General features: G+C 45.5%; 4 protein-coding genes across 4 annotated transcripts; 3 read left to right on the top strand and 1 right to left on the bottom strand.

Annotated features, from left to right (window-relative positions):
- Window positions 1-3: 3 nt before the first annotated feature.
- VTP01DRAFT_5416 (uncharacterized protein) lies at window positions 4-867 on the bottom strand (the record flags this gene model as incomplete). Its single annotated transcript, XM_069384206.1, has 2 exons — window positions 4-180; window positions 253-867. The coding sequence occupies 2 exons, from the start codon at window positions 865-867 to the stop codon at window positions 4-6; spliced, it is 792 nt and encodes a 263-aa protein (XP_069235333.1).
- Window positions 868-3,560: 2,693 nt separating this feature from the next.
- On the top strand, window positions 3,561-4,736 carry VTP01DRAFT_5415 (uncharacterized protein; the record flags this gene model as incomplete). Its single annotated transcript, XM_069384205.1, has 6 exons — window positions 3,561-3,732; window positions 3,887-3,993; window positions 4,052-4,207; window positions 4,270-4,304; window positions 4,375-4,491; window positions 4,553-4,736. The coding sequence occupies 6 exons, from the start codon at window positions 3,561-3,563 to the stop codon at window positions 4,734-4,736; spliced, it is 771 nt and encodes a 256-aa protein (XP_069235332.1).
- A 42-nt stretch (window positions 4,737-4,778) lies between these two features.
- VTP01DRAFT_5414 (uncharacterized protein) lies at window positions 4,779-5,460 on the top strand (the record flags this gene model as incomplete). Its single annotated transcript, XM_069384204.1, has 4 exons — window positions 4,779-4,963; window positions 5,021-5,238; window positions 5,301-5,315; window positions 5,375-5,460. The coding sequence occupies 4 exons, from the start codon at window positions 4,779-4,781 to the stop codon at window positions 5,458-5,460; spliced, it is 504 nt and encodes a 167-aa protein (XP_069235331.1).
- A 4,614-nt stretch (window positions 5,461-10,074) lies between these two features.
- On the top strand, window positions 10,075-13,938 carry VTP01DRAFT_5413 (uncharacterized protein; the record flags this gene model as incomplete). The annotated part of the gene is made up of 5 exons (XM_069384203.1): window positions 10,075-10,400; window positions 10,467-10,734; window positions 10,800-11,757; window positions 11,820-12,489; window positions 12,549-13,938. The coding sequence occupies 5 exons, from the start codon at window positions 10,075-10,077 to the stop codon at window positions 13,936-13,938; spliced, it is 3,612 nt and encodes a 1,203-aa protein (XP_069235330.1).
- Window positions 13,939-13,983: the final 45 nt, after the last annotated feature.

The following is a 13,983-nucleotide window of genomic DNA, read 5'->3' as shown; positions in this document are numbered from 1 at the left end:
ATACTAATCGATATCCTGATCTGCTGAAGGAACGTGTGTGTCGTCTGCTGATTCGCGCAGTTCAAACTCTACAACGAAGTATACGGTGCTGTCATCCCGGGTTTTTGCAAAATATCGCAAAGGCTGACCATCCCAGTATTTCAATACATCTACTTCAAACCCTGGCACCTTGACTACAAACTACATACATATAATCAGTATCTATCTTTTATCTGCGTATATATATAAATTTGCTGTAGATGGGATAGTTACCTTGTTAAAATCTAGATACGGGTTCGAAAACTCCATTGACCACACTTGATTCTCGGAAATGTCGACCGATTTTCGATTTTGCGGGATGCTAAAGAACGATCTGCGGTCTTTGGGCTGCTTCAAATCCATTGACAACTCGGTGACGTCTTCGACGATCGGCTCCCCATGCGATGAGGGCCACTGCACAGGCTCATTTCTAGGCAAACTCTGCACCTTAAGTTTGTTCATTGTGACAATGAGAGGGCTAAAAGCGTGTGGTTTGGGTGCATACAAGTCGCTTTTAAGTCCAGGGTCGAACCACTTTGCAAACTTTACCGCTATTGACGAGCCGGTGGGTAAACGCAACGGCCGTTCAAACTGGTTGCCATATATCAGATCATCTGCTGTGCATTGCTTGAGAAACCGTCCGACTACTTGAATGCAGAACGTGTCGTCAGAGTGCTCAAAGTATGCAGATGTTCGGGGCGGATGGTTGCGGACACGCACTGTCACGAACCCATCAAATGCGTCCGTCTGGATATGCGCCGGGTGTGCATCGTCATTCACCGCGATAGGTTTCAGCTCATCGATGGAGGGTCCAGCGCGGACAGTGAGATCATATTTGGGACAAGACATATCTAGAGTGCGGAAGAAAAGCGAACGATGAACTTGTGTAACGGTGCTGCTGTCTGCATGAAAATCAGGAGGAGCGGATGTCGGGACGCGGATAGGAGCAGAACAATTAACCTGGTCGGATCAAGCAACCAGAGAAAGTGCAATAAAATAAGAATGTGGTTTACAACACAAACGCATGCTTTGGAATAGAAACCATTTATAAGAGATCCATTCCTGCTATACGATAACCATAAGAGCAAGACAGCTTCTTTATATCTCATACCTCTTTTAAAAGTGCACACAAATAAGATTTGATAGTCCCCATTCGTAAGCACTTTAATTCTCTCCGTCGTTTAACTTTTTCTGCCTTTTCCCACCCTTTTCTTCATCTTCTCTATTGACGCGTCAGGAAGTCGAAAAGTACTGGAAACAAGCCGAGCTGGGGAAAACGGAAGAGGAAGGCGGCTCGATGCACAAAGATATCCTTCAGAAAGAGAAGCAGGTACGGATTAAATCCGGAAATGTCCATAGCATATATGATGCTTCTTAGTCTGAATGTGCCAAATTGAACAAAACGAGGGATCAAGTCGAATGTTCTGGGGAACAGCAAAAGACGGAGCAAGACGAGGTGAAACTTACTGACAAGTATCCACACGGATGGGAAATCAACTTTCTGAATATCTATGGAGAATAACAGCATTTATGTTTCGGTGTGATTCTTGTTGCTCTGACAATCTACACGATAAAATGGAAAACGGACAGCGATGAGGCTCTTTTGTTCACATATGCCTATGCACACCATTTGGCCAGCATCGATGACAGCAATGTAAGCCTGATAAATATGACTCTACAGTCTGCAACCAAAGGACCCATGACTGCGCTGCTTGGCAACAAGTGGACATTGAGAGAAAAACCAATATGAACTCTGTAAAGTGGCCACGAAGGCAAGCGGCTCCGAATCAACGACCATCAATGAAACCATGACAGAAATCGAGAAGGATATCAAAAGCATTATACCCGAAAAACATAAAGGAGATAATTACCTGTTTGGCAAAGGATTGCACCACGACGATAGAATTTTTACTAAAAAGATACAATGCTTTCTCAACTAGTAGTCTGACAGTTTTTATGGCGCAAGAAGCTTCGGGGTCTAGCTACAGGCAATGAAGCACTTAACATGCTCGCGTCGTATAGCAGCAAAAATTGGCAAACCAGTTTCAGGGAAAGTTGGGAGACGCCCTATACTTCGTTGTTTGGCCTTCCTGAACCTCCATTCTCCGGGCGGTTATTTGCATCCACTTCGCTCCTGCAAGCACAGCGCTGTCGAGTATCCGGTTTATGCCGCTCGTATGAATTGATATGTAGGTAGCAAGACTCAAATTCTTCAGCATTATGCAAGCAGACAGATTGACTGACTATTCCCCCTATAGCGCGCCTAAAAAGTCAGTGTGCGCAATTGTAACGAATCTATTAAACTGCATGAAAAATTCCTGCTTGGGCAGAAACTGGGACTACTATCAAATGCGTGTTTTTTCCTTTTTGTCCCTCTTCCTTCCTTTTACAGCAGTCATACACTGTCAGAGACAAACCTGGATATCCGTGCGTAATATAGCCGTTACTCTCTGCTCAACTTTCCAGCCAAGGGAGCATACTAACTATAATTTGATCTTACTGTTGCAGGCAATATGGACATCGAAGACGACGATTTTCAGCCATCACCAGTTGTACGCAGGACCAGAGGAGCACAAAGAAAAAGCGGTAAGCTACAAAGTCTGCTATGAATTAACGGTGATGCTTTTAAACAGACTCTTGACTCTTGATCACGTTCCAGCAGTTGAGAACCACGATGATGACTTTCAGATATCCTCATCCACAAGCAAACGTAAACCAAGGAAGCTACAGAGAAATAACGTGACAGGTATTCTATACAGGCTTATTATTCCTTGGAATGGTGATAGTAAAGTCTTGCTGATTCGATGAAATGCCGTAGATATTACAAAGAATGGTGACGAGTTCCTGTCGTCGTCATCAGCTGCCAATCACGTATAGTAACTGCACAGTGTATGCAAAATTTTGTGAATCGTATTGACAGAATAATAGCCCTCGAAAACAGTGAGGAAGCCGGAAAAGGTAATGCCTTGACCTGGTATTTAGAAATGATAGCTGTCTTAAAACTGGTGATAAGGAAAACCGAACAAAAAATCCAAGGCCGAAATGAAGTACGAGCTTGCGAATGCCAAACGAGCCAGAAAGCAGGAGGAAAAAGCTAAATTGCAAGAGGAGAAACAAGCAAAGAAAAAAGACTCTGGCAAAAGGAGAGTCTGTCCGATATGCAAAGGAACTGATCACTCGAGGTCGTCAAACAAGAAATGCCCGTTTTACAAACCAAAACGACGACATGCAACTGAACTTAAACGCACAAGTATTATCAAGACGACGCTAAGAATATTTGCAAAGAGGAACGATTTGTCAATGCAGTTCAGAAACCTATTGAGCATGTTCGAGACATTACATACGTTGGCTTACTGTTCGCAAATTTCTTTTTTCTCTCCCTTTTGGAACAGAAGTTCCACCTATATCGCATGATTTGGTCTATGCTCTTTTACGACCGTTGCCAGCCAAGGATGTAAAGCACCAGAATCGATCAAGACTGCATTCAAGACTTTAAGTCTCAAATTCCGGCCGACACAAAACGTTTCTGCAGCAAAGGTTTCATGACCTTAATCAGCCAAGCCGCACAAGAATATGAAGAAAACGTCAGAAATCATATCACCGCAAATATGGTTAAGAAAACCCAAGAGTACATCTTTGTTCGTCTCACAGACGAGAATGACGAAATTCTTCGTCACTGCTACGGTTTCAGAGAAGAAGGCTTTGGCAGATCATGTTTGTGCAGTGCTGGAGATGGAACCTGGCAACGAGATCAACATACCCAAGTTCATAAAGGACAACGATAAACTGGCTGCACTCTCTGAAAGGAAAAGTCAGCATCAAGTTTCCAGTGTCGGCCATCACTATTAATGCAAACCCCGAGCAATAGATCCCATGGATGTACCAAATCCTACAACGCATGAAACAAAAAATATTCATGAAGAAAAACCGCAGGATTACGTATCAAAAGGCTTCGTACACCGACAAATTAGTGAAGTCACTATACATATACGTGTTCATTTGAAGGATTGATTACTCACTGAATCGTCGCTAGATCCTCAGCAAAGCAAATTTGAATCTTTTCAAAGGGCCTTTCAATAGCCTAAAACAATCAGTATACGATTCTATCCAAAAACAAGAACCGCCAAAATTATCGAAGTCATTTACAAGACCTCTGCTTGAAGAAAGCATGGAGGCGCTGCAGACCCCCGTAACAACAGCACAAGATGAAAAGAGGATGCTTCAACCCACCCAAATACACTGATCCCAAAGATGCACGCCGATTTTCGATACTACCTCTTTACACGGTACAAAAGAGACATGTTCTACTGGACAATCAAGCGTTTGCAAAGATCATGTACAAATTGGACTCAAAAGCAACCGCTCACCGTACAAGGCAGACGATCTGCACGACGCATATTTCAATCTTTTCGATATGTCAAAGATCGGACATAGCACTCTGGAATCTCTTGACACCGACACGAGCCTTTTCTGGTATTTGGTCATACCTCTTTCGAATTCTCTAATAGACTAACGCTCCTCGAACGAATGGTAGGGATAAAATCAGAACTGACGGATACGATGTGGAATTTATTTTCAAGAAGCTAAAGCGACCTCCTCTTAAAGCTCCATTGGAACCAGATGACATCAATTCCAAGTTCTTGAAAGAAACAGCTATATGGGGTGTTGACCCGGGATTGACGGATATTTTCGTTGCTGCAGATGAGTTCTACAGATAATGTCGTCGTATTCGTTCTGTCAGCGCAAAGGAATATTATGACATGTGTGGGTTCAACAAGGCCGCTGAGAGCCGGAAGAAGTTTGGCGAACATGACCCGAAAACGAAGAAAATCGTTGATAGCATACCATCAGCCAGGATAGCGTCCTTGGAAAGGTTCAAGGAATCTGCTGAATATCGAATTGCGAAACACGACGCGATATGTAAATTCTATGACAAGGATAATCGGTAATGTACAGAAAATCATAATTATATTCGTCGTTCGTCCGATATTTTGTTACCTAGATTCATAAAATTAAAGATGAAGTGTTATATAAAGAAGCAGAAGGCCTTTACTGAGATGGCAAAATGTCTCACTACAGGCAGCAAGAAGTATTCGCCTGATAATGTGCAAAAAGCAAATGAAGAAGGCTCTACGAAAAAGAAATGGAGGCCCTTGGCGCTGGAAGACAAGACTGATGAGACAAGCATCATTATCGATTTCGGCAACGGAGCATTTGCAAGTACAATGAAAAGGAAAAGGGTGGTTCCCACCAAAGAATTCCGAAAAGCATTGAAAAGGCAGGTGTGTACTTTGAAGGTAAGTCTATGTGAAAATGGAGACGACCAAGATTTCTCAGCTGTGGAGACTGTTTCTAGAAAACGAAAGTACTGCTGGTGTATGTGGATGCCCAAAATGCAAGACGCGAACTGTGGAGAACAACCTGTCGTACGGTATGGAATAGAGACCACATGGCTGCCATTAATATCCGCGACGTTTTCATCCACATGTAACACAACAACAATGAGCGGCCATTAGCATTTAGAAGGTCCTCCCTGTAATCAATACTCCTATTGTAAGATTGGGGTGTGCATTAACGCCTCAGTCATACATCTCTTGGATGAATTTAGCTGTAAAACAATATACAAGATTAATGCTAACGACGAAAACTATGTAAGGCCATGTAAGAATTCTACAACTAAACCTAAGAAGATGTTAGTGTGAAACAAACAAGACAACTCAAAAGTTGGGACCGAAGGAACGGCAGTAAGCCAGATTGGGACCAAAAGAAGTGGGCGGAGGGTGACTGGGGATCTCAGAAAGACATAAGACAGCTTGGGACATTGGGACCGGAAGACCTTAGGGGACCAGACAGAGAAGCCAACTCAAAATTTGAGACCAAAGGGAGCGGCAGTAAGCCAGCTTGGGAGCAAAAGAAGTTGGATGGAGGGTGACTGGGGCTCTCAGAGGGACCAGAAGACCTCATAGTGGGACCAAAGGAAGCCAGTCTTAGAGCTTGGGATAGAGCTTGGGTCCTACAAGTTAAACGTTAGCTTTCTGTACGGCTCTGGAGCCTACCTTGAAAGATGGAAATTGGGAAGAGAGTGAAAAAAAATTGACACGGAAAACGCCCTTTTATACTTTGTCAAAAGCGAGAACCTTGATCCAGCCTAATGCAAAAAAAGGGCAATGAGGCCTTGGGAACTAGGAGGGGATCGACTTGCACATTTTGACCTAACTTTGCGAATACTCATCGGTGCAAAATACAGCGAGTTTCTACAGAGAGCTTGCAATGTCATCAGTTTGGATATCGTATAAAAGATACCATCTACATAGGCATGTATTCCTTTGGGTAAAGGAAACTTTCACGGATGTCAAGACGGTGTTTAAATTTGTTGGGGGGAGGGGGAGGACATCCGTCCATATTATGCAACAAGTCAACGCATAATCCTCATACAGAGATATGGCGAGTACATACCGAAAGCGTGGCAACCGTAGAAACGGAATCTGGCGTCAAAGATATACACTTGGTTGTAGTGTGAAGTGGAAAAGTAAGAAGTTTAGAGTGGAAGAGCTAAAAGAGAAAATTTTTTCGTCTTCGAGGACCATCCGACAGAGTGAAGATATTTCCCAAAAAAGGACAATCCGTGGATCAAAGAGGCTGGGACAACTACAGCATAGAAGACAACAGAAAGAGGTTACGATTGCCTAGGCTCCAGGAAATAGGGATCCTGGAACGTAGAGAGACGCGTCTGCAATGTATGAGAGCGTGACTAAGCGCCGGTGTTCCTTATTAAAAGGATGAACGTTGTACACAGGTAGCTCATTTCACCACAGAGCATCCCTCATTGTTGCAGTTGTTGAAAACATTGTGAAGAAAAGGATTTTATTGCCTTCAAAAATAATTAATACATTTGGCACGTTGATGGATGGATTACATTGCGAGATAGCTATCCAGCTCGATGTGAGACAAGTGAATGTTGTGATCTGCTAAATGCGCTGCTTAGGGTAGATGCACGTGCAAGCATATGCTCTAGTTGATAAGGAGAAAGCGAAGTGAAGCATGCGTTTGACATGATGGACATTCGTTTTTTCTGTGTTCGTACACTACCTGCTGTCGATACGCCAAATTCGCGCTGCCGACTACGTTCAAGGAGCAAGTCGGTAAGAAGGTCGCTTATTGTCAGCAGCGACGTATCATCTTGGCCTACAACCTTATTCAGTAGGGTTCAATGCACGCTGTTGCTAGCCGTCGCAAGATATGATCGCGTTGCAGATCCTCGACATCTTCCTGTAGGTTTGCACGGACATTTTGGAGCTGTAGGAGTTCACGTGCTATTCATAGGTGTATATCCTGGTCCTCAACTCTCTTCCAGTCAAGGCGTAGTCTACAGTAATAATCTTCCACAGACGCTTGTTCTAATCAATAGCCTAGTGGACAGAGTATATTCAAATACAGTACGAAGCAGAAACAGGACCTATATCCTGATAGCAAACATGTGGAGGGCTTCAAGATTAATTTTCGTTTTTCTTGCTGGACTTGCGTGGGCACGAGATTGACGTAAGTGCGGGGGAGCTTGCCAAGAATGGCGACGCATCAAGCTAGTAGGTGACGAGTCCAAGTTACTGTGTGAAGCCAAGGACGCACTGGACAAGCTTTTTGCTGCTTCTATCCAAGAAACTACATGATGTCCTGCTGGGCCGGATGCGCAAACTGGATATTCTCATCCTACATCCATCGATATATCCACAGCGACACACGCTGAGACATCGCCAGTCCATCTCGCTACGAATGGACTCTATGTTGTTTTGCCAAGGACCAGCATTGCATTTCATCGTTCCATTATGGGAATGGAAGGATTCACACAATTGTTAGAAGCACTCCTGCCCTGAAGGTAGGCGCATTGTGCAAAAAAGCTGTGGACAATGTCTCATCCCCTCGATGATAGAATCACGTGAACAGGATCGCGATGCCCTTTTCAGCAAGTGATCCGCTGCGTGAATGTTTCCAAAGGCAAGGATCCAGCAAAGACGATCATGAAGATACGTAGCGTGATAAGCTTGCCAGAGAACGTTGGTATACATCTTGGTCTCATAGGGAACCACGTGGCCCGGTGAGATTGTTTGACAAGTCAGCAACTTTTCGGCCAAACTCTGAAGCAGTAAAACACCCTGGAGGACGAAGACGCCGAGGAGTTTGGTTGGATCCAGCGCGGAGAATGGTTATGCAACCTGATAACGAAGAATTACGCAGACAAACACCCGCTCTCCAAGTCTTGTAAATACTTTCGGTGAATTTTGTACATACAGTTGTTCGTAAGGTCTGGTGGATGCTGTCGTATTCTATAACCGAAAAGCAATAATATGGAACGGCATAAATGATAATGAGGGTACTTGACGAATCATTGTACCTGCCAACATCTAAGGTAACTGCTATTTCTATAAAAGCAGACGTGAAAACAATAAACTCTCTATCGCTTTGAAAGAGTAGCAATATAGAGTACCACCAATGAACAGCGCCTGGCTGTAGTTAGCTTAGAACAAACTTTCATTCAGGAAGATTCGGCGTCAAAGATTGAAGGCAAAATAAGCAGATATCTATTAAATGCACGTTAAACAGAAAAATCGCAATGATTTTTTCCTTTTGATCATATCTAAAGCGACGTATAGCCTTGTTCAACCGATGGTTCTGTCTTTGACGTGAGCATCCATTAATCTCTCTTGGGCATTCATGGTACACAGTATGATCCACGCGGCTCTCGCGACGCAAAAATCCAGCTTGCAGAAATTTCACCTGCGATTTATCGTAGCAACGTTCTTTTCGAAAGTGTAATGTGGTTTAGCACCAGCGGCCTGTGCATGCGGAAGTGAAGTAACCCAGTTACCGAATCTTTTGTTTTCCCGTCCCACTGACCGATGTGCTCGCTGAGCAGCCGAGATCACCACTGTAGAAAAGAAGTCGATGGATGTTCTTATCGATGGCGCACGAGGAATGTAGATAGAGTGTTGTGTGATCTAGCACCACAGCTGATGTGATTAGTCGGGTATTCGAGGTTTTTCCGCTGATTTATCCGGGAAGCCGGCTGGTAATTGTGGCAATTTCAAATTGCTCAAACTATTGTGAAATTGAGAAAATTGAGGAAGTGATAGAAACAAGATATGTACACTGCTGTTTAGAAGAAGAGAGTCAGAGAGAGAAAGGAAGAAGTAATATTGCAACAAAAGACTTTCAAGGCATAAACGGAGGTCTACTTTATAGTGATCGGCACCTATTCGCAGATCTGAATTTACAGAAATAGGCTATCGCTTGACTCGGCATGCCATTTGAGAAAGCTCCAAACTGAATGAATCTAAATTCTAAAAGAATGGATCATAAAACGTGTTCCCAAGTAGTTATATGACCTTGCCGAAGCATCAAACGCGGGCAAAATTCTACTGTAAAACTTTTCCGTGACTCTCAAGACAATGGTTGATTAAAAGCATATCATATCTAAACATCGAAGAAAATCCCGAACGCGTGCAGGTCTCGAAGAAAGCATTGGTTATCTGTTTATGATACATAAAGTAAAGGTAAGCTGAAACTTGACTTTGCCCACCATATACAATTTCCAAATTTAAATGCGAATGCCCGTCCGAACTTGCTGCCAAATTTGATGACACGTTACATAAGATTGCGTGCACTTTTTCTTTGTATGATAGACGTAGATCTCTTCATTTACAAAGTACTGTTCAAATACATAAGGTATGCGTTGCTTTATTGCTGTGATCTATCGGATGGATCAATAGAATTACTAGTTAGTGTAATATGTATTGTGGCGGAATGGAGTTGATTATTATTATTGTAGGGGTTATTGGAGAAGCATGCAGCAGGCTGCGTCACCATTCGCCGCTTTAAATAGTAATGAAAACGGTTTACTCATCGGAAACGACAGCATGAAAGCTGCTTCTGCTTCCCAACTCTCCGCCAGGTTTAGGCTGAACATTTTTGCCTCCCACCGATATATAAACCTAATAACCTGCCTTCTGCAGCACCCTCATCACATAACAATACAACACACCCTCTCCTCTGTATATATCAATGTCTGAAGGCACAACAACCTCCCTCATCGTCGTACTGCAAGGCTCAAAGAACGTCGAGCAGGACGGCCGCATCATTGTTTTCGGCTCCGGCGCCAATATCAACACTGTGCGCGGTCTCGCAACAGAAAAGCTAGGTATAGCTGGCAGCACTCCTACAGACAACGTTTTACTACGCGACGGCAACGGTCGTTTACTGGACGGCATCGACCAAGTACGACAGCAGCAAGTCGTCTACGTCGATTTGCAAGATCAAATCAAGGATGTTATTCCTGGTCCTCGCAGCTTACCTTTCATCGGTGCACTGCGCGAATTCATGCCCAACATGCAAGTATCTTAATTGTTGCTGTTTATTTTAACTATGCAAGGCTCATGCATATGCATAAATTTTAGGACCGAAGGTTGGATCAAGATGTTCCAGACATACGGTCCCTTGGTGGACGCTACCATCCTCAGCAGCCGAACTGTCGCCACCAACGATCCCGCCATTGCAGAGCTGTTTGCCAAGGAATCTGAATATTTCACAAAGAAACTGAACAGTGGTTTGCAAGAAATCAAGGCCTTTGGCGGTTCTGGTCTTTTCACCACAAACACCGACGAAGAAGACTGGAAGCTTGCACACAAATTGCTGATGCCTGCATTTAGCCCGCGTGCCATCAAGGTATATCTCATATATTGATTGCGTGGGAACGTATTGACAGCTTATCCTTTTTGCACCGTATTTAGGCATATACAGAAGAAATGGGAAAGATCTCACAGCAGACTATCGAGGTTCTCTCCGGGTACCAGCCTACCGAGACCGTCGAGATATTGGACTGGACCACCAAACTCACCTTTGAAACAATTGGCCGCATCGGTTTTGGCTACGACTTTGGTCTTCTCGACAGCCGCGACGCACCTCCTCATCCTTTCATTGAAGCTATGGCGTACTGCTTGAAAGAAGCCGTCACTCGTATTCAGCAGCCCCAGGTTGTCAAGCATCTGCCGCTCGATAAAAACCGACGATTTGAGACCTCGATTAAACTTATGAACGATACCGTCGATCAGGTTATTGCTGACCGCAAGAGCGGCCCTGATGCTGGCAATCTACAAAAGGATCTGTTGGGTTTCATGTTGAACGCCCGCGACGAGCACAACCTCGGTCTGTCAGATGAAAACATCCGTTACCAGGTTGTCACGTTCTTGATCGCTGGCCACGATACGACTGCAAACACGCTTGCATGGACTTTGTATGAACTGTCGCGTAATCCAGACGTCGAAGCTAAGGTTCTCCAAGAAATCGCCAATGTTGGTATCAGACATGATGCCATTCCTACCACCGAGCAAGTCAGCAACTTGAAGTACATCCATCAAGTCCTCAAGGAAACTCTCAGACGCTATCCTCCCGTCAGAATGCTTGGAAAATACTGCAAGAAGGACTGCATTGTTCCCGGTGGTTATCGTATCCGTGCTGGCACCCACGTTGGCATTCATCTTATGGCCATGCATCTCAACCCCAAGGTGTACCCTGATCCTTTCCGCTACGATCCCGACCGCTGGACTCCCGAGGAAGAACAAAAGCGATCCCGCTTTGCTTGGTTGCCTTTCAGCACTGGTCCGCGCGCTTGTATCGGTCAAGCATTCGCTTTGCAAGAAGCTAAAATTGTCCTTGCCATGTGGTTGCACCGCTTCAAGTTCTGCTATGGTAAGTGCTGCTACCAAACTTTGATATATCCTATGTTTACTAACGTATTATTTGTTTGATAGATGGCCCTGAGATTCAGTATGACCCCATGATGGCCACGACCAAGCCCATGAATCTTCATATGACGATCCATCCTCGCACTGACATGCCTGCACCTAACGCTGATCTGAAGCTCAGTGTTCCTTCCGACTCTGAAAGCGAAAGCCGTGCACCATCTCCAAGCCCTCACGCTATTCTCGCAAAGATGCCCGCCAAGCAAGCTGTTGACGTTGAGCTCCCTAACACTACTTTCCTGTATGGTACTCAAACCGGCACTGCCCAGGATTATGCCAACCAGCTCGCTTCTCAAGCTCGCTCTTTCGGCTTCAAGAACGTAACCATGTGCGAGATGGATAAGTGGAAGATCCTGGACGAAGGCAGATACGAATCCAAGACGAGCGGTCCTCAGGATTTAGTTGTTATCTGCACTGCTACCTACAACGGCCAGCCGCCAGACTCCGCCGAGCGATTCGACAAGTTCCTTACCGAAAAGACTGCTGATAGTAGCAAAAACAAGGATATCCTCAAATCCCTGAGATACGCTGTCTTTGGTGTCGGCAACAAGAACTGGCGCACCTACCAGGCCTTCCCCAGACGCTGCGATGATGTGCTCGAAGAACTCGGTGCTGAACGCTTCTTCCCTCCTGGCGAAGGCAACGCAGATGCTGATATGGATGCTCAGTTCAACGAATGGTAAGAAGATTTAAATTTTTGACTGACTATTAAACATGTGCTAACGCTTTATCGTTTAGGTGCGCTCACTTTTGGACACATGCTCTCAGCAGCTTTGGTATCAGCATGCCTGAAGAACACTCGATTGTGCCAGCAGCCAGCGCCGGTTCCACCGAAACCACTGTAGCTATCAACTTTGTGAATCCCAGCGATAAGGAAAAGTGGCAGGCAGCAAGATCCAACCGCAACGGTGAATATAATGCCCAGCTTATTGAGAACAAAGAGCTTCAGCAAGAAGGTTCAGGTCGCAGCACACGCCACATTGAGCTCGATATCTCGCACGTCAAACCTCTCGATGGCAACCACGCCTACAAGGCCGGCGACCACCTTGAAATCATGCCCGAGAACAGCCCTGCCGTTGTAGAAGCCATTGCTCTCAGCTTTGGATGGGTCCTGGACTCTGTCTTTGAGATCAATACCGAGAAACTTTCCGGAGTGTCGCCACGCTCACTCGCTGCAGCCATCAAGGGTCCCTGCACCGTCCGCAACGCACTCACCTACTACGCCGACCTTGCTTCACCACCTTCCCGAACCATGCTCTCTATCTTTGCTCAGCAACTGCAAAAGGCATCTCCCGAGACAGCCGAACAGTTCCGTCGCATGGTGATGCCCGATAACCCAGAGTACACTGAATTTGTCAAGAAGCATCGAACCCTCTTGGACTTGCAACGTGCTTACCCGCAAGTGAACCAGCTTGACCTTGGCCAGTTCTTGTCCGCCGTCAGTGTCATGCAACCACGCCGCTACTCCATTGCCTCCTCTCCTTACGTGCACCCGACCCACGCTCACTTGTCTGTCGGCGTTGTCCACGATATTCTCAAGGATGGCCGCGAATACTATGGTCTTGCTTCCTCTTACCTCGCTCGCAGCGCCAGCCCAACCACCGTCCGCGCCGCACTAAAGTCAAGCAAGAGTTCGTTTGGTCTGCCTGCCGACCCCGCCACTCCTATCATCATGATCGCCGCCGGCACCGGCCTCGCACCTTTCCGAGGTTTTCTGCAAGAGCGCGCGTGGCAACGCGAGCAAGGTCAGCAAGTGGGCGACTGTGTGCTCGTATTTGGATGCCGCAGAAAGGACCACGACTACATTTACGCCGATGAGCTGCAAGGCTATCTTTCCTCCGGAGTACTTTCAGGACTCTTTGTTGCCTTCTCCCGTCAAGTCCTGCCATCGCCAGTAAAGTACGTCCAGCACCAGCTGCTTGCCAACGCAGGCACCATCTGGGAACTCGTCGCCGAAAAGAACGCATCCATCTACGTCTGCGGTGCTGGCGCCATGAGCCGTGACGTTCGACGTACGTTCAACACGATGGCCAAGAGCTTTGGTGTCGCGTCCACCGACGATGAGGCTGAAGAATATATCGGCAACCTCTTGGAACAAGGCCGCTACAACGAAGATGTTTGGGGTTAAACAACAAACAACGACAACAACAATAATAACCTCTAACCACATCAC

The sequence above is a fragment of the Rhizomucor pusillus genome, assembly GCF_041956525.1.
Source record: "Rhizomucor pusillus strain CBS 183.67 unplaced genomic scaffold VTP01scaffold_22, whole genome shotgun sequence".
NCBI classification, from domain to species: Eukaryota; Fungi; Mucoromycota; class Mucoromycetes; order Mucorales; family Lichtheimiaceae; genus Rhizomucor; species Rhizomucor pusillus.
This window is presented reverse-complemented; position numbering and strand designations above follow the sequence as displayed.